The sequence below is a fragment of the Pholis gunnellus genome (genome assembly GCF_910591455.1).
Source record: "Pholis gunnellus genome assembly, chromosome: 14".
In the NCBI taxonomy this organism is placed as follows: domain Eukaryota; kingdom Metazoa; phylum Chordata; class Actinopteri; order Perciformes; family Pholidae; genus Pholis; species Pholis gunnellus.
The window spans coordinates 21386044-21404888 of NC_136541.1; the positions used below are offsets into that span (position 1 = coordinate 21386044).

At 41.4% G+C, this 18845-nt stretch overlaps 1 protein-coding gene across 1 annotated transcript in view; it reads left to right on the forward strand.

Annotated features, from left to right (window-relative positions):
• cntnap2b (contactin associated protein 2b) overlaps nt 1-18845 on the forward strand; it is a gene marked incomplete at its 5' end in the record, with an annotated part of 38365 nt that overhangs the window by 8015 nt on the left and 11505 nt on the right. The window contains 17 exons of the mRNA XM_079173759.1: nt 676-869; nt 2705-2852; nt 4546-4749; nt 4922-5106; nt 6783-6926; nt 8580-8838; nt 8973-9122; nt 10436-10598; nt 10757-10863; nt 10959-11078; nt 13214-13329; nt 15197-15281; nt 15610-15766; nt 16576-16703; nt 16819-16989; nt 17774-17992; nt 18490-18726. Of these exons, the coding sequence (XP_079029885.1) occupies nt 676-869; nt 2705-2852; nt 4546-4749; nt 4922-5106; nt 6783-6926; nt 8580-8838; nt 8973-9122; nt 10436-10598; nt 10757-10863; nt 10959-11078; nt 13214-13329; nt 15197-15281; nt 15610-15766; nt 16576-16703; nt 16819-16989; nt 17774-17992; nt 18490-18726 (2787 nt within the window). The remainder of the gene's footprint in view (nt 1-675; nt 870-2704; nt 2853-4545; nt 4750-4921; nt 5107-6782; nt 6927-8579; nt 8839-8972; nt 9123-10435; nt 10599-10756; nt 10864-10958; nt 11079-13213; nt 13330-15196; nt 15282-15609; nt 15767-16575; nt 16704-16818; nt 16990-17773; nt 17993-18489; nt 18727-18845) is intronic.

Consider the following 18845-nt stretch of genomic DNA (forward strand, 5'->3'; position numbering starts at 1 on the left):
GTTGGATTATTGTTCATTAAATTACCTTCTTCAAGCTACTCTGCCTGGTCTGCGTTTGAGTCCTCCATCACGCCCCGTGACAGGTTCACATGCAGCAGCATGACAGCTCGTCAAAAGTGAAGCTCAAAAATCTAAATAAACTGCTACCTTTTCTTCTTGTCATTAATAAAAACTGTATTTTAACAGTTTAACAATGCTAAAAGATAGTATACACTGATAAAAACACAATTATTCAATGTTCTTGCTCCATAATTATACAAAATATCCATCAATGAACAAAGAAATCTGTCAAATTACAGAAACAGTACTTATTTTACTGTTCATTTTCCTAATTTGATCTCATTTAAATGTGTTTACAGTATTAAACTTGAATTTAACAGTTAATATTTGTGAAATTATGATAAATTTGCAAACATATTACAAATATATTTTCTTTAAGAAAATGGAAATGTTGTGTTTTTTCAGTTACCAGGTTTTTATTAGACATCTAAATTAACAGCCAATTTTTTATATTTTCATGTATTTTTACAAAACGAAAAGTCTGTAAAATGACAGATTTCTTTTCAGTGTACCTCAAGCTCAAGACTGAAGAAAATGTTTAGATCAACTTTTCTGCTCTTCTTCCTTTTCCCTTCCTCCAATCTGTCATCCACCCAACAACACCCATAAAACTAGGTTCTGGAGGCTGGTCCCCCTTGGATGCAGACCGTTACCAGTGGTTACAGGTGGATCTGGGTTCTAGGAAGCAGGTGGTTGCCATAGCGACACAGGGTCGCTATGGTAGCTCTGATTGGACTAGCAAGTATCGGCTGCTTTACAGTGACACACAGAAAAACTGGAGGCCTTATCTACAGGATGGAAACATCTGGGTAAGGAAGAATCGTATGTCATATATTGTTAGGCCATCTCATCTAAACTTTTTAAGCCTTTGAAACCATTTGATGCAATTTTCATAAAATATAGCACAAAGATACTGCTAGAGTCAGTGCAGCTTAGTATTTTCAACTTTAAAATACTTCAGATAGAAAGATCTTGCCCACAATAAAGGTTACAATGCAAACAGAAACGGAGAAATGTTGCACATCAAAATGTACAAACTGACTATGCAGTAGCTCCAGCTAAGCCCTGACTGAACAGCAAAACAGGTGTGACCGTTTTAAACTAAGCACATTTTTTGAAAACTAAGAAGACTCATCAAAGTAATGATGATAATAGCACGGTGGTACGGCATTAATCACTTACAGTATGTGAAATACATTATGTTATGTTTGATCTCCCTCTTTGCATTAAATCCAAAATGTGGCTCAGTAGCTGAGCCAAGACTGGTTGTCAGATATCATAACAACATGTTGCAGTGAAACTTTCAATAAGCTTGTATATTTCTTTGTACCTTTAAAATACAGTTGTAGACTTCTCTTTAATTCCCACTGTCCTTTATAAGCTGTGTTTATAAAGTCTGACCTCAAAGAAATGTTCCAATGTCCCCTCCAGTATCTTTTTATTAACAGACACAACTACAGATAATAAATGATACATTTCTCACTGATATGTAACGAATATAAAAAATATTGTAGTGGAATAGAACAGAGTAGAGTCTGTGTAATTCTTATCAGTTTATTTTTCTATATAAATATTAGAAAATTGTTACTTTTTTTTAAATTGATAAAGTTGTGCTTTTTTTATTCTTCTGATTAATATAATAATGCTTTGGCAATAGTTTTAAACATGTTCAGGCTATGGACTTTTGGATAGACAAATGGACAAATGAAGCTACTATTTCTAATCATGCTTCTGGTTGCCTGAATCTAAGCGACTCACATTGTGTTTGATTAGTCCAAGTGGCCACTCCTGACATTACAACATAGAAAAGCCCCTAAGGGCTGAAAAGCATTTTCATTTCCCATGGACCACCGCAGTTTTGCAGTCAGTGGAGAGCAACTTTTTTCCCAAAACTGCAACGATGATCTCACAAGATCCACCCTGATTTCTTGAGGTTATTGATGCCTACATTAGCATGCCATCAGAGCAAGTTAGATCACGTTGTAGAGAAATCTACCCAGCATTCATTGTGCTGTGATGGATTCTGCTCTCAAGCCTGTCTCATTGTGTTTGGGAATAATACTATAGTTTAAACTGATAAAACTAGCTTCACTGATACTGTGGCAATGGTTTTCAATAAAACTCTGAAAAGTGGGATGGTCTTCCAAAATGGGAAAAGTGACATACAGTACAGCTTACAGCATATATACTATATGTCTGTATTTTTACATTAGTCTATCTCATGTTTGGGTAGACTAGACTAGGGTACAAGTAGACAGACAAGACAAGTAGCTCAGTGGGGACTTGGCTGTGTGGACTGGTAGCTGGAGAGGTGCCAGTTTTCATCCTGTGCACTCCTGTGTGCCCTTGAGCAAGACACCAAACCCCAACCTGGGCCCAAGGTGCTGTATAGTAGCTGCACATTCATCCCAATACTTCGATGGGTTTAATGCAGGGCCTAAATTTCAGTATGTTTTATTTAAAAGTTGTTTTGAGTTGGCGGTTATGCCCAAAATACATTTAGTAGGAAAAAAATGATGTAACCAACCTACAGTAATTAGCTATGTGAGTGTCATTACCTGTCAAGACACCAAAGGTAATGATTGAAGGACGTGGGGACCTTCCTGGCAGAATTTTGCTGCATGTTTGTTTCTGTGTGTTTCAGACATTTGAGGGGAATGTGAACAGTGAAGGTGTCATTCGCCATGAGCTGCAGCACGCCATCTTGGCTCACTACATCCGCTTCATCCCAGTGGACTGGAGCAGGGAGGGACGCATAGGAGTACGCCTGGAGCTGTATGGCTGCTCATATTGTAAGTACAAGTGGACAAGAGAGGGAAAACTGAGGGGGGTTATTACTGTTGCCCCATACTAAAGAGCCCATCGTATCTATATGGGTTTCTGCTGGGGGTTGAGGTTGAAAATGTAAGTTGCCTGTAGGTGTGGATATGAAAGGAATTATCTGGTCAAACCTGAAGATTCAGGAGGAGCAATACAGATTCTGTCCTGGCTGTGGAACAGTGGATCAGCTCTTTTTCCTTGCAGGTCTGTTGAGGGAGTCATGGGAGTTTGTCCATCTAGTCTACATGTGTTTTGTGGACTTGGAAAAGGCCTACGACCGTGTCCCTCGGGGAGTCCTGTGGGGGGTACTGCAGGAATACGGGGTACCTGGGTCGTTGCTGTGAGCCGTACGGTCTTTGTATGACCAAAGTGAGAGCTGTGTCCGGATACTCGGCACAAAGTTGAGCATGTTTCCAGTGCGTGTTGGCCTCCACCAGGGTTGTCTCTTGTCACCAATCCTGTTTGGGATTTCATGGACAGGATTTCAAGGCGCAGCTGGAGGGAGAAGAATTTTCCGGTTTGGGGACGACAGAATTGCATCCCTGCTTTTAGCAGATGATGTGGTTCTATTGGCTCCTTCAGAATGTGACCTTCAGCAGCAATGGGGCGGTTTGCAGCCGAGTGTGATTCGAGTCAGTACCTCCAAGTCTGAGACCATGGTTCTCTGCCGAAAAATGGTGGATTACACCCTCCGGGTTGGGAGTTGGGAGTTCAAGCGAGGGAGTTCAAGTATCCCGGGGTCTTGTTCATGTATATCTCAGTAGAATAGGACCAGATCTGGATAGACCCCCTTGGTCTGAGTCCATAAATATACTAAGTCTTATCTATTTATACCAGAGATTTTCTTTGAATGGAGTACTTTTTCGAAAAAGGTATAACCTCTACTATCCTGATTTGCATTTGTATAGCTCACATCATTTTCATTTAAAATTAAGTAAGGTCTAAAAGTCAACAGTCATCATTAACAAAATTCACAAGATGTTTCTATCCAATTTAATAATCTGCTTGAACCCACATTACATTTATATTACCACAATAACATCATGGCATCATAAAATATGACCTCAAATATTCAAAGCTTCATTGTAAACATCGATAGAACATTTGCAATATATATATACATATATATATACATATATATATATATATTATAACAATAACTGCTGAAGATGAAAGGGTGACAACTGTTTTCAATCTTGTTGTCTATTAAAGCCTTTTTAATGAATGTGGTATCAGTATGAGATGCGTGTTAACATTGGGAGGCTGCGGCTCAGAGGTTGAGCAAGTCGTCCCCTAATCCGAAAATTGGGGTCAGATCCCCTGCTCCTCCAGTCCACGTGTCGAAGTATCCTTCAGAAAGATACTGAACACCAAATGAATCCCAAAGACTGTGTGCCGTCGAGCCAACCAGCTAGTCGAATGTGTGACTAATTTAGGCCTACGCTTTTTTGGATGAACAAGACCCGTCCTATTATCATTTCAAGCATTTCATTCACTGCTTACAGCTGTGATGAGTACATACAAACTTTAGGACACAACGCAACTAATTTCACAGCAAGCAGGCACGGCCACCACATTTGACGGTCCTGGATCCAAGATCTGTTCTATTAGCAGAAAAAAGCATTTTCTGAACTTCTTTAATACCCTTTTCTTTTTGTCTTCCAGGGGCAGATGTGATCAGTTTTGACGGCCATGGTGTCATCTCCTACCGCTTCAGGAGTAAGAAGATAAAGATTGTGAAGGATGTCATCTCTCTTAAGTTTAGAACCACAGCTGGAGATGGGGTCCTGGTCCACGGAGAGGGACAGCAGGGAGACTACATTTCCGTGGAGCTCTGCAGGGCAAGGCTGCAGCTCAGCATCAACCTAGGTAGCTCTCTATAAAGTCTGTGTGGTTTCAAGCACAACAAAGGTCTTCTTTAGAGAAAGCCTATTATATTCTATTGAAATTATAAGGACCCTATTGTCTCCTGCTGTTAGAAGTGACATGACAAACATTTATAACCTGCTCCTGTCCATGTGATTTGCTTACTTCTCTCCAGGCAGTAACCAGTACGGTTCCATTCAGGGTCACACCTCTGTGACCAGTGGGAGCTTACTGGATGATGACCACTGGCACTCTGTTGTCATAGAGCGGTACCGGAGGAATGTCAACTTCACTCTGGACCATCACACTCAGCAGTTCAGAACCAATGGAGAGTTTGACCACCTGGACCTGGACCATGAGGTAAAGACTCCCTTTCGTTCATGCTGTCAGGCATTTTTTCATCATCTCAGCCTCATGTCACAATCCTGGGACTTTTCTCCCAGTTCAAAGGCCAGTAAGTTATACTGGTCCTTTAATGAATGTGAAAACTATGTGTATACACTCTTGTCGGACTAAGTAGTCTTTGTAAAAGATGTCCATTTACTACATCAGACCATCTGAACAGTAGGAACATGTAATTTCCTCTTTTTAATTCTGTTTGTTGGGTCTGTCATTGCTTTCATTACCCTGAGTTTTTCCACTAGAAACTTTTCAGTTGTGTGAGAAAACTTCTACTTGGTTGGGGGACCATCAATAGAGAGACAAAGCTGTGTTTTCAAATGTATCCAACTTTATGTGGACGTACTCTTTTAGTCAGTAGAGCAGAGTTCAGTAGAGTGTGTTAGCCATGGAATTTGATAATAGCAAATCAGTACCTTTGAAACTATAGCTGCCTCAACTACTGCTACTGTTGCTTCAGTGTGTGAGAAGAAGATAATGGAGACAGTCTGCCTGTGTGTTGATGAGTACCTTGCTACTGCTATGTCCTCAATCCCCACTACCCCAGGCAGAAACCTTCAGGTCTGAAAAGAGAAGTCAATGTGAAAGATCCTTAAACTTGTATTCTTTCTGATAGCCACCAGGGGGCGACTCCTCTGGTTGTATAGACGTCTATGAGAAAATGACTCTACTTCTCTCTTGATTTATTACCTCAGTAAACATTGTAAACATGAGTTTATGGTCTCAATCTCTAGTTTCAAGTCTTCTTCAACACAGCATGATGTTCATTTAGATTATGGTCCATTTAGAGTCAAACAGACCATAAAGCAGAGAATGCTTTAGGGCGGGGCTTATTGTGGTTGACAGGTCACTACCGCAGCATTGTCCGGTCTGGGAGTTTTCTGTGTTTCCATTAACCCTTTCACAATGTGTTTTCAGTTGTTGAAAGTTAATTGTTACCTTTTTGGTCGCCAACCCCAGCTAAGAAGGTTGTCGTCCCTCCACTTTTCATTGTTCAACACCTGCCGAACAACACCCCTGAGCTTTGATATAATCACAACATTATATCAAAGCTATATACTGTGTATACTGTATACAATTAAGCTATTGATTAATTGTATAACAGTATACGATGCTCTTGGGGGTTCTATATCTTTAGAAACCATTTTTTCTTTTAAAATAGATAAGAAAAACCATCAGAGTTAATGGATATTATGAACTTTAACTCCAAAGTGTTTCATGTTAGGCTGTAGACTTAAAGGTGGAGTCAGTGGTTCTAGAGAAAGATTATTGATTTATGAACTCAAGTTAGCATGAGCCAGATTTACTGTCCCTCTCGCTACCACTGCATTTCTGCTCATGCTGTTCATCCATGGCCTTTCCTCTGTCCCGTGTACGAGCACAAATGTCTCCTGTTGCTGATTGGCTAGAATACTGTTGTTTGGCTCGGTTTCTCATTCACAGGACCTGGTAATATAATATAATTTCATTTTTTTTTTTTTAACCAGTGTTTTATTTTCTTGCAATGTTCCTTCTTCTGAATTGAAAGTGAATGATCTGATTAGAGTGTGTGTTGGTCACATTAGTGCTATAAACATCACAGTACAGTTGGATCAGTGTCATTTAGTCCATATCGCTCTACTGTGCTGTGTCCTCAGATACATTTCGGAGGCCTGCCTTTATCAGCGAAGCCGAGCTCAGGAGGCAGAGGGAACTTTGTGGGCTGCATGGAGGGAATCACCTACAACGGAGATAACATCACAAACCTGGTCCGCAGGAAGAAGGTGGACACCTCCAGCTTTGTAAGACAACTTTTTCTGGCTGGTGTGTGTGTGTGTGTGTGTGTGTGTGTGTGTGTGTGTGTGTGTGTGTGTGTGTGTGTGTGTGTGTGTGTGTGTGTGTGTGTGTGTGTGTGTGTGTGTGTGTGTGTGTGTGTGTGTGTGTGTGTGTGTGTGTGTGTGTGTGTGTGTGTGTTAACAGAGACCTAGGACTGTATTCATGAAGCTTCCTAGTGCAAAGAGTTGCTCCATGGGTCAAAATTCTAAAGAAATCATAGAATTATGACTTCTTAAAAGCATTTCCCCAACAGTTAAGATCCTGGGAGAGATGGACGTTATTCACAAAGCCTCTTAGGCCTTAAGAGAGCTCCTAAGGTAACAAACTGGAGAAGAGAGGAGGACTTTAAAGCCGCTCAAGAGTTTCTGAAGCGGAGCAGAAAATAGTGGAAAGACAAAGGATGAGAACTATTTCCTAAGCGCTGAATAACAGTGAGTTAATGAACACTACAGATCACATCATCCAGATTATGTCTGTGGTCCGTCTCATTAGAGATAACACTATAATGACAGGTATTAAAGTGATCACAACACGAAGATATTATGCAACTGTGTTTGCCGGCTTATAGATTTACAAGCTGATCAACGCCGCAACTTAACAATCATAGAAGCTGATGAAAGCGGAGTCATTCTCCCCTGTTAATAACAAATAGATTAAGTACCAAAATGACCAGCATGGTAATAAACGTAAGCAAATAAATCTGATCAACTGTCTGCATGTAGTTCATGGAGACATGGCTGCATAGGAAGATACCGGACAGTCTGCTTGAACAGAGCAGTAAGAAGAGAGGAGGAGGTCTTGTTGTCTTTGTTAACTTTAAATGGTGTAATCCCGGGCATGTGACTGCGAAGGAATATATTTGCACTCTTGACATTAAACTGATGGTTGTAGAATTTAAACATCACACCATAGCTGTTACTGTTTACATTCCACTAGGGCGATATGACCTGAAAATAAGCCCACAAAAGTTTGCTGCTCAGCAGGTAGTGTACAATGGTTTATCAGAGCTTTTTCAGCTGCCTACTGCTGTTGGAAATGTCGTTAATGAGAGTGAAATGTGATGGCGACTGTGGCTAAGTGGAGAGCAGGGCCGTCCTTCAATCAGAGGATCGGCGGTTTGATCCCCGGCTCCGCTAGTTGCATGTCGATGTGTCCTTGAGCAAGACACCTAACCCCAAAATTGCTCCTGTAGCTGTGCCTATGGTGTAGAAATGTGATAGAATCTGGATTGTAAATCGCTTTGGATTAGTGTCTGCTAAATGACTGTAAAAGATGTAATGGCTGGAAAACCCAAACAATGAACTGAAAGAAGCTAAAACACACAGCTAAGGAGAACAGCACAGTTTAGGTATTGGTTGGTTTGTCACTACAGCACATAATGATTTGATCCATTGTTGATTTAAAAAAAAAAAAAAAAAAAAAGATTAGTACTATGAAAGTTAAATATGAGGTTTGCATGTATAACCTCTGTGTGGTTTCAATATAATACAAACTCAAGACTTGTGAGACTGGATGAGCTCACTGCTCATGATTAACCCTTTGGCGAAATAGTACTTCTGAAGTAGTGTTAGTGCACAAAGGGCAGGTCAAATAATTTCTCTCTTCCTCTCCCACCGTAGCGTAACCTGACATTTTCGTGCGCTGAGTCCAACTCCTTCTCCGTCTTCTTCAACTCTACGTCCTTCCTGCGGCTGCCGGGTCAGAGCGACAGCGACACGCTGTCAGTCAGTTTGTCTTTCAGGACGTGGAACCCCAACGGGCTGCTGATGTTCACGCCCCTGGCTGACGGCTGGGTGGAGGTGGGACTGACAGAGGGCAAGGTCACGGTCTACATGAATGTGACACAAAAGAAGAACACACGTATTGACATTTCATCAGGTGAGCTCGGCTCAATGCACTTCACAATGGAAGTTCAGGAGCCCTCAGTTAGTTCAATGTGTCGCCAATTTTATTTAGCTGCTTTCCTCAGTTATTGTTGCTGTTTATAGACTGAAGTGTGTTTTCCCTTGCAGGTTCAGGTTTGAATGATGGCCAGTGGCACAGTGTCCATCTGAACGCATTGGAGAACTATGCTATGCTGACAGTGGATGGAGACGAGGCCTCCACAGTCAGAACAGCCATCCCCATCCAGATTCAGACTGGAGGAACCTACTACTTTGGAGGTGATTCTTCAAAGAGATTACTAACCTTCCAAAGAAAGGTTTATGTTTAATGATAAGATAGCACCGAGGATACTTTTTATTTTTCAGGCGGTGAATTACGTAATCCAATTACCTTTGTTAGTTCCAGGTGTTTAACCGTCATCCTACCAACTTATTTAGCATACAAGGACTATCGACTGGGGTCCCTGGGCACCCCAAGAATAAACTACTATAAGACACACCCAGCATAGAAATATTTTAACTTGGTTCTTCTCAAAACATTATTAGTTATGTAGTTAATATCATCTGAAGAAAATACATTATTAGTATTATACAGTCAAATTGCATATTGTGTAAATCAAAAATAGACAGAGCACATTAGGAAATGTGTGTCTGCTACATCTGTGTGTCTCCTTCAAAATGACTGACAGAGTGCCCCTACCTGCCTGATAGTGTGTAACACTTTAAATTAGGACCCATGGCAATCATTTGATCTATTCTATTGTATCTACAGGACTGTCTCAGAAAATTAGAATATTGTGATAATCCCCATACGTGTGATTTAGTTTACTGAACCAAGCTGAGTGTTTTTCAAGGCTCAGGAAACCCTTGCAGGTGTTTCGAGTTAATTAGACGATTGAAGTGATTAGTTTAATACCCTACTAGTATACTTTTTCATGATATTCTAATATTTAGAGATAGGATATTTGAGTTTTCTTAAGCTGTAAGCCATAATCAGCAATATTAAAAGAATAAAAGGCTTGCAATATTTCAGTTGATTTGTAATGAATCCAGAATGCATGACATTTTTGTTTTTTTAATTGCATTACACAAAATAAAGAACTTTATCACAATATTCTAATTTTCTGAGACAGTCCTGTATTATAACTGCACAGGCTACAATTCAGTGCTTTTGACTCGGATCCCCAGGATCCCAATACATTGATATTGTTAGAATGCACTAATTATAACAGAGACAGGAAACAATATTAAGTCATTTGGAACAGATTGATTGGAATTAGGCTCCTTTGAGAAGCAACGTTGATAATAGTGTAAAATACCAAAAGAGCCAGACCTACAACGTCTTGGCATTACAGAGAGGCCTGTGAAGGACTCTTGAAATCCTGTTATGTCAGTGTGTGGTGACTAACTTTTTCTGAGGTGGGGGGCTTGGACTTGGATTCATGACCTTTGTTAAATCCTGACTACAGGGAGTGGATGAAAGATGCAGCACAGGCAAACTGTTCACTGTCAAGAACAGCAAAGAGTTCTTTCTGTGATAATTTCTCCAGTAGTTGTGATAATCACCTCTGCCCTACTGCGCTTGTCTCCAGGTAACTTCCTGCACACCAACACCCGATCACTTCAGCGCTCATTCCAGGGTTGCATGCAGATGATCCACATCGATGACCATCTAGCTGACCTCAGGGCTTTGGAGCAGGGCCTCATTGGAACCTTTGAAAATATCAGCCTGGATATGTGTGCCATTATAGACAGGTACACAACTCAGTCAGAATACTAAACTTAAGATGTTCATAAAATAAGAGAAAGCTCAGGCTCAGTGGGTAGTTATGGTGCCATACAGCTAATATTGTAGGTTAGAAACTGGTCCCTGCTGTGTTCACATGAGTTTTCTTCCACTGTCCATCTGTCAGGTGTGTTCCTAATCACTGTGAGCACGGTGGTCGCTGTTCTCAGACGTGGGACACATTCAGCTGCAACTGTAGTGGCACTGGATACACTGGAGCTACCTGCCATACATGTGAGTGTGCTCACACACACACAGACACACACACACACACACACACACACACACACACTGCTTTGTGTCTGCTAAGCTGTGTGTCTCCTCTGTAGCGATGTATCAGCAGTCCTGTGAGGAGTATAAGCACCAGGGGAAGAGTTCAGGGAGCTACTGGATTGACCCAGACGGCAGTGGACCGATCACCCCCTTCAGAGTCAGCTGTGACATGACAGGTGAGAGGTCACTGTGGAAAGGGTGTAGGGTTAATCCGTTTCATTTTCACATTCAGTCAATTTATGTCACGAGCCAGTCTGGGTAAGACAGAAAAAACAATTGACCAGAACAGACTTTTTCAATGCTTGTTCCAGAATTTTGCACACATTTTAGTTCTACTTAAAAGTTTTACATTTTTTGCAGCTATGCTTACCACACTTGCAAAATGTCTTCCTATCTCTGTTTGTAAATCAGGCAAGAACATGTGTTTGTGAATGTTCTGGTAGCTACTATGGTATGAAAACATGTGTAACCGCAGCCCAAAGGTTGGGTGAGGCAGCAGAGAGAGCCTCTTGCTAACTATGGAACAGGAGGGAAGAGTTGAGCTGAAGGTAAGGAGGAGATGGACAGTGATTGGGCCTCCACTTCCAACCCGCCAACAAGGGGGTGTTACAGTTCAGGGTCAAAAACACCCAATGACCGTTTGGCAATGTCTGAAAATATCACCTCCTGGCGCAGGCTGCAGTCACCCGACAGTTAATCTCTTTAGTGAAGAGAAGTGGAAGCATTTTACTGGGCAGCCAATGACTTTCAAGACTGTTCCAGAGAACATGGAAGAAGGGCCATTCCATCCGGCTGGAAAAGGGCAGAGGGATGTGTTGTGCCAAAGGAAAAGGAGTGCAAGAAGGTCTTCTGGCTAAGAGGATGACCTCATACACACCTGAGAATGGGTACACTTATTTTCAGAAAGGTGGGATTCATGGCATCCTTTACATTCTAAAGCACAAATAAACTCACCCACACCTCTGAACAGCCCTGTGGGGGATTGAGAGGAATTACTTTTGTATTAGTCTATATATTGTTTTTTAGAAAATCCTGCAAAGTATAAAATACATGAACTATCATTTAAGAAGGAACAGAATCACATAATTCTTTTTCAAATATTGTCCCATCCCTAATGCGGGTGCAAGGGGGGTCCAAACAACACTTGGTGACATGGCAACTTGGGCTAGGATGAAATTAAAGCCAAAGTAATGAAGTAGCATGATGATCAAGAATGGGAAGAGACCAACTCATTTCAGCTGCAAAGCTGATGCCATTCCATCAATAGACGAGAGTCCATTCATATTGCTTGGGAGGTGGTTCTGCAATTCCTGTCTGACAGAAATAACGAAATATCCTCACCAGCACTGAAAAGTAGAAATTGGAGTAGCTGAGGAGGACTTGAAAAATCCGGACTACCAGGGAATTTCAAGGCATGTCTGTATCAGCATGGTCTGCTGCCCAGACTGGGGTGCAGGCATCGCAACAAGATCAAGGTGTGGGCAGCCAATTCATCAGTGACCCAAGCAGAGAACATGTTGAAGCATTCGGGACATTATTGGAAGTCCATGCACTGGAAGACCAGGCCTTGGGAAAGACATTTCCAGCAGTGGGGAAAATGATGGCGGCCAATGGTGGCCATGATTCAGGCTGAAGTGTGGCATTTAGAGGATGAGCAACGGAGGTCAATGGCTGTCGAGCTTGCGTCCCACGGAGCCTCGACGAAATGTCACAATGCAAGCTGGAACCCTTCCACATCTCCTTCCTACTGCAGTCAGTGTACGACACACTTCTAACTCCAACACACCTGCATAAGTGGGGCGTGAGGGAGAATCCGCAGTGCAAGCAGTAGGAAAGGATGGCAAGCATGGCCATTCACAGTCAAGGTCGACTGCAAAAGATTGCCGGCACAGTCGATGTGGAGAATGCTGACAGCCATCGGAAGGGCAAGAAAGGAATGAAGGAAAACAGCAGCCAGCAGGTTAGGTGAGGCAGCACAAAGAGCTTCTTGCTGGTTATGGAACATTAGGCAAGAGTTGAGCGGGAAGCCACCACCTTCGACCCGCCAATGACTAGGATGTGGTTCAGGGTCGAAACAGTCGATGAATGTTTGACATTGTCTGCCTGTATCACCTCCTGGCCAAGGCTGCAGTCACCTGACAGTTAACCTCTTCATTGAGAAAAGTGGAAGCATTTTCATATTATTTTTCCCTTTATATTGTATATATAGTGTACAAGTTCTTATGCATCTGCTAACGTATTGTATAGTGCAAATGAATCTTTGCTGAAAAAGGTGTGGAGAATAATACGGGCATTTCTTCTGGTCTTTCAGAGGAAAGGGTTTGGACCACGCTAAAGAACAACCTATCTCCTCAGACATCAGTCACCAGTGCAGACCAGGAAGGGAAGGCAGTCCTGCAGATCACTTACAATGTGACTGATGAACAGGTAAACAAGGACTACACACTTACTTGTGTATTGCACTGGTACTAATAGTAAAAGGATACTGGCACAAGTTGAAGTAAAGTAAAATTAATATTTATGTAAAAACCGAGTGAATACAGATTCTATAAGCATGTTTAACTGATAATTCTACATTATAAAATATGCATGGGAATACCGTAAATTCTTGAATAAAAGCCAATATAGAATAATAATAATCTATACAAGTCACGAAAGCCTGTCGCGTTGCCAGCAGAAACGGAGCAGAAGAACTGAAACAGAAAAAGGCCCATCACACAGACCTGTACGTCTACTGTCTTTTTCCACAGCATAATATTTCCATTTCCATCAGTACACTAATCTCATGTCATACTCACCACTCTGCTGCTCTTAGTGGCTCAGTGGTACTGACCGTGGTAGAGACCTGTCAATAACAAGGTGATACAATCATAATGTCTGCATTGTTTGACTTGAATTGATAAGTAATATACATTGACCGTATTCTAACCTTTCTCAGATTTTTGGCAAGAGGCTTCTCACATTCATATGCACAAAACAAAAAGATCTATTTAGGGAGTCAGCAGGAGTTTGCTAACATTTGGTGTCAGTGATAGGCCCTGGATTAGGCTGCACATTTCCAGATAACAATAACAACAACAAGTGCAATAATGCATTTCATGTTGTGTGTGTGTGTGTGTGTGTGTGTGTGTGTGTGTGTGTGTAATGAAAGAGGTTTGCCGTTTTCTTAGAATCTCTTGAATACAGTCCACAAGTTCTCAGAGAGAATGAAACGTATTCAGGAGGAGTATGCTTCATAGAGGGTTGTGAGTTGAGAGGTTAGATCCTGTGCACTGGTCTCTCTTGTTAGGAAGGACTTGTGCACTGGTGCCAACTTTTTCCATTTATTTTACTGGTTTTTCATATTAATGGAAAACATTAACAATAATATTAACACTCTGAATATTGCATATAGATCCTTCAATAAAGAAAAATATGACATTACAACATGAAAATACTTTAATATGAAATGAACAGGATCTTGTTATATTAACAGAAGTGCTGTTAGGTCTTTGTGGTATTCACATACAGGTGTAACATGGTTGTTTATTTGTGTGAAAGGCCTTTTACATGAGTGGAATATTGTCTCAAAAAAGTATAAAATGCATGTCTCCTTAAAAAGAGAATTTATTGCACACTGTTACAATGCCTTATTTCTACATGACAAAATGTATTTAAAATGACCAATGCGACCGGCTTTGGTCTTCATCCGTGTCATCGTCAGCAGTAGCTTGCACACCTTTATTGTGTCAGATTGATCGGTGGAGTTGTACGGAGGTTTTCAATCAATGTGCCAGCCTATTGGTACAAAGCAAGGAAGTGACACATCATCAATAGAGAGGAGAAAAGGGGAAAGAGAGGAGATGATGGCAGGGGTGAAGCGAAATTATTAAACAAAGATAGATATGATATATTGTGACTCAATCTACAACCATAACCTGGTCCACGTTGCTCCTTATGTTAAAATACAGTTTTTATAGTATTTTTCAAGTGATGTTTCACACACAAGAAGAACATCTATCTCATCATTGAGAAGGGGCATTTTTTGTGCAATCCAAAAGGTGTCTCATTGGAAAAGTCTTTGTTTAGGTGGTCGCCTCCTCTGATGTTCTTTTCAACAACACTATGACTGTGTGTTAGGATGGCAAAGTCCCGTTTGCACGTATCAAAATCAACATGCTTTGTGCGGATGCAACTCGGTCTTTTAGTCTTCTTAATGTTCGTTCACTCCAGTCTGTAAACCACATATGTGGAGTTGCAGATAGCAAAGTGTCTCAATTGAAATGTGTGAGATGTGTTTTCTTTGTGTTTCCAGGTGTTGTCAGTCACCAGCAGTGCAGAGTACTGTGACCAGTATGTAGCCTACGCCTGCCGAATGTCTCGTCTGCTCAACACTCCCGGTAAAGTCTCCCTCAGAACTATCATCTGAAGCTTCATCTGCAACTTCTCAGTCACTAACAAAGGATCTTTTGGAGCTTCTTTGTGTATGCTCCTTGTTAGCTTTGGTTGACCATTAGCCTCTACTGTTACAACATTGAAGCGCACTGCGTTTGAAGATGTCAGCACAATAGATTTCTGAACAGTTAAAAAAAGAGATATGGTGCACACTATTTACAGGCCTGACTACCTGACTATCCTGTTGTTACCAAGCACATACTAGTCTGACTTAAGAATTGATCGAATGACCGTGAAAGTAAACTGACTCCAAGCTGTTGCTTTGACTGCCAGATGGTGTCCCATTTACCTGGTGGGTAGGAAGAGCCAATGAGAGGCACTCTTACTGGGGGGGTTCAGGACCAGGCATACAGAAGTGTTCCTGTGGAATCGACCACAACTGTACTGACCCCAAGCACTACTGCAACTGTGACGCTGACCTGCGCACCTGGTGAGTGGACCACTGCTCAGCTGAGCAGCTTCTTATTTTTTGCTAGTTAAAGTTACAGTTTGTATATTTTCCTGAACTAAAGCAGCTGTGACAGACAGCAGTAATGCTCTTGTTAATGCTGTAGCTAATAGCACTACTACATGACTACCATTACCAGGATGTCTGTGGACTCTGTTTCATTTCTTTCCATTGAATGATGTATCCAATCTACTCTATGTAGCCCTATTCTTACAGGTACAAACTGTTGCACTGGGGCTTACAGTCTACATCTGCTTTTGCAACCTTGCTAAATTTTAACACGCTTCTTAAATTTGAGTTGGACTTTCGACATGAGACAAAGATGTTTTACTTCTGAAACCTGTTTATTAAGTTTTGTCAGGGAAGTAAAACGTGGAAAGTTTATGAAGGGGAATATTATAGTTCAACATATCAAAGAAAAACCCAGTGAGCACTCTCTTTGATGGATATGCAAAAAAAACTTATTTGATGTACTTTCTTACAATCATTCTTTCTGTGCACAGTTTAATGGTGCAGTAGACAATTTTAGCACATAGGTCAGCTGGGTTTACTTCTAAAAATGTGGTTATAGTTATGAATATAGGTTTTTATAAAAAAATCTGTGTGATTGGTTCTTTGTGTTGCTGTTCTACTGGACTGTACTATAAAGCTGTGTCTACTGGTGTTTTTTTACTTGGAAAACCGTGTTATTGTCTAAAACAGCTTCACATATTGTCTTGTGTAATATGATTCAGACTTGATTGACTGGTGTTTGTCTCCCTGTGTGTGTGTGTGTGTGTGTGTGTGTGCAGGAGGGAGGATGCAGGCCTGTTGGTGTATAAAGACCATTTGCCAGTCAGTCAGGTTGTGGTTGGTGATACAAGCAGAGCTGGATCTGAGGCCAAACTGACAATAGGGCCGCTCAAATGCCAGGGGGACCGTGAGTGCCTCTCTCTCTCTCAAACACACACATCAATCTAGAGACTATGAGATATTTCATATCATCAGAGAAACATTAGTATTTTGTATCCATGTCCTGCTGTTGTTTTCTGAAGGGAACTTCTGGAATGCAGCGTCCTTCACCAGCCCTGCCTCACACCTCCACTTCCCTTCCTTCAGAGGAGAAACCAGCACCGACATCTCTTTCTACTTTAAGACTTCGTCCACTCATGGAGTCTTTCTGGAGAACTTGGGAACCACTGACTTCCTTCACATTGAACTCAGAGGTGTGTGTGCATTGCACCAGGTTTTAGAATCTTCTTGAGGACAATTAAACACTCCTCGTTGAGATAAGAGTCAAATGTTTTTAAACACAATAAATGCAGATAAATGTTAAGCACCACAATGAAGGTGTGTTGTGTTCTGCTATGTTTGTGACAGTGTCTTCTTGAATAGTACCCTGACGAGTTGTGCTTAGAAATGTCCAAAAGCAACACCTAAGTAGCTTTAGTCACTATTGTACACCTGACACTAAAGTTTATAGTGAGAGGTTCTAATTAGACCCCATTTAGATTCAAGCAATCTTATCAAGCAGGAACATGTTTTTACTTTAAGGAAGTTTTATCAATTAATCATTTTACATTGGTTGACTAAGAAATGTAAACAGTTTAGTTCACTCAGAATAAGGTTTTATTTGGCCAGGTTGTAGAACGAATTAGTGCCTACTGATGAAAAAATTTATTTTTTGAATTGATATGGCAGACACTGATTCACAGAACACTCACAACAAGTTATAAGTGCTTTACAGTAAATATGGAAAAATTAGAGAGAAGCTAATAATAGTAATACAAATAATAGTGAGATAAATATGCTCAGGCAGGAGTTTCAAAGCTGAGGGGCCTGGACTGAAAAGGGCATAATACTTAATGTAAGCAAAGTACATATGTTTTCAATAGATATTGGTTGCAGTAATCACAAACAAATGAGAAATCAGGGATGGACTTCTTGTTTAGGGAAACTCTTATCCTGAAGTCTTAAAGTCTTGTTTGAATTTGATTCCTCGGCTCCCAGGAGGCTTCGTGGTCTTCTTCTCTTTCGATGTGGGCAGCGAGCGAGTGGAGCTCAGTGTCCACTCACCTGTGCCTCTGAACGATGACCAATGGCATCGTGTGGAGGCTGAAAAGAACATCAAGGAAGCAGTGCTGCAGCTGAATGGACAATACAAAGAGGTCAGACCCACGCCCCCACAGGGACACACAAAGCTGGAGTTCTACAGCGAGCTTTATGTTGGTAAGACACACACATGCACCTCATGTACTGAACTGTTCTCCACAGCTGTCACATGTGATGTCATGCACCATTGGAGTATTCCTCCTGTCTTGGTTTTGGTTCTGTCTTTGGGTGTCAGCAGAGGTCTTAAAGTGTTGAATGTTCCGTATAAACTTTGACTAGATGTTCTACAACCACATGATGGAATCCCACTGGGATGTTTGTAGGACTATCCTGGTTGTTCCTGTGACGTTTCCTGTGTACCAGTTAGTGATAGCTACCTATGCCTGTAGAAGTACAGTTTCTCTGTAACATTCGGTGTCATGTTAAAAATGTGTCCAGAGTGTTAACAATAGTGAATTCTAGAGATGGTAGTAGACAGTGTCCATGCTGTACATCTCCATGAGTGTGGTCTACACACTTGCTAATGATACAGTGGCTGTGAAGCGTGGAGGAAACATCAGCAGACTTCAGTGCTCTGCCTAAACTAATGCTATGCTTCACGTCTTGTGTCCAAGGTGCCTCGAGTGGTCAGAGGGGTTTTCTGGGCTGCATGCGGGCTCTGAAGATAAATGGTGTGACTTTTGACCTGGAGGAGAGGGCTCAGGTAACTCCAGGGGTGAATCCAGGCTGCCAGGGCCACTGCAGCAGCTACGGGATGCACTGCAGGAATGGAGGGAAGTGTGTGGAGCAGTACAACAGATACTCCTGTGACTGTTCCCTCACTGCGTACGATGGACCCTTCTGCACTGATGGTACGGCCTCCAATGCTGAAGGGGGTTTAGAGTAGATGACATCACTTTTAGATTAGATGATGCCATCTTTCATTAAATTAGATAAGATGCGGCAAGATAGAGTGATCAACACTTTTAAT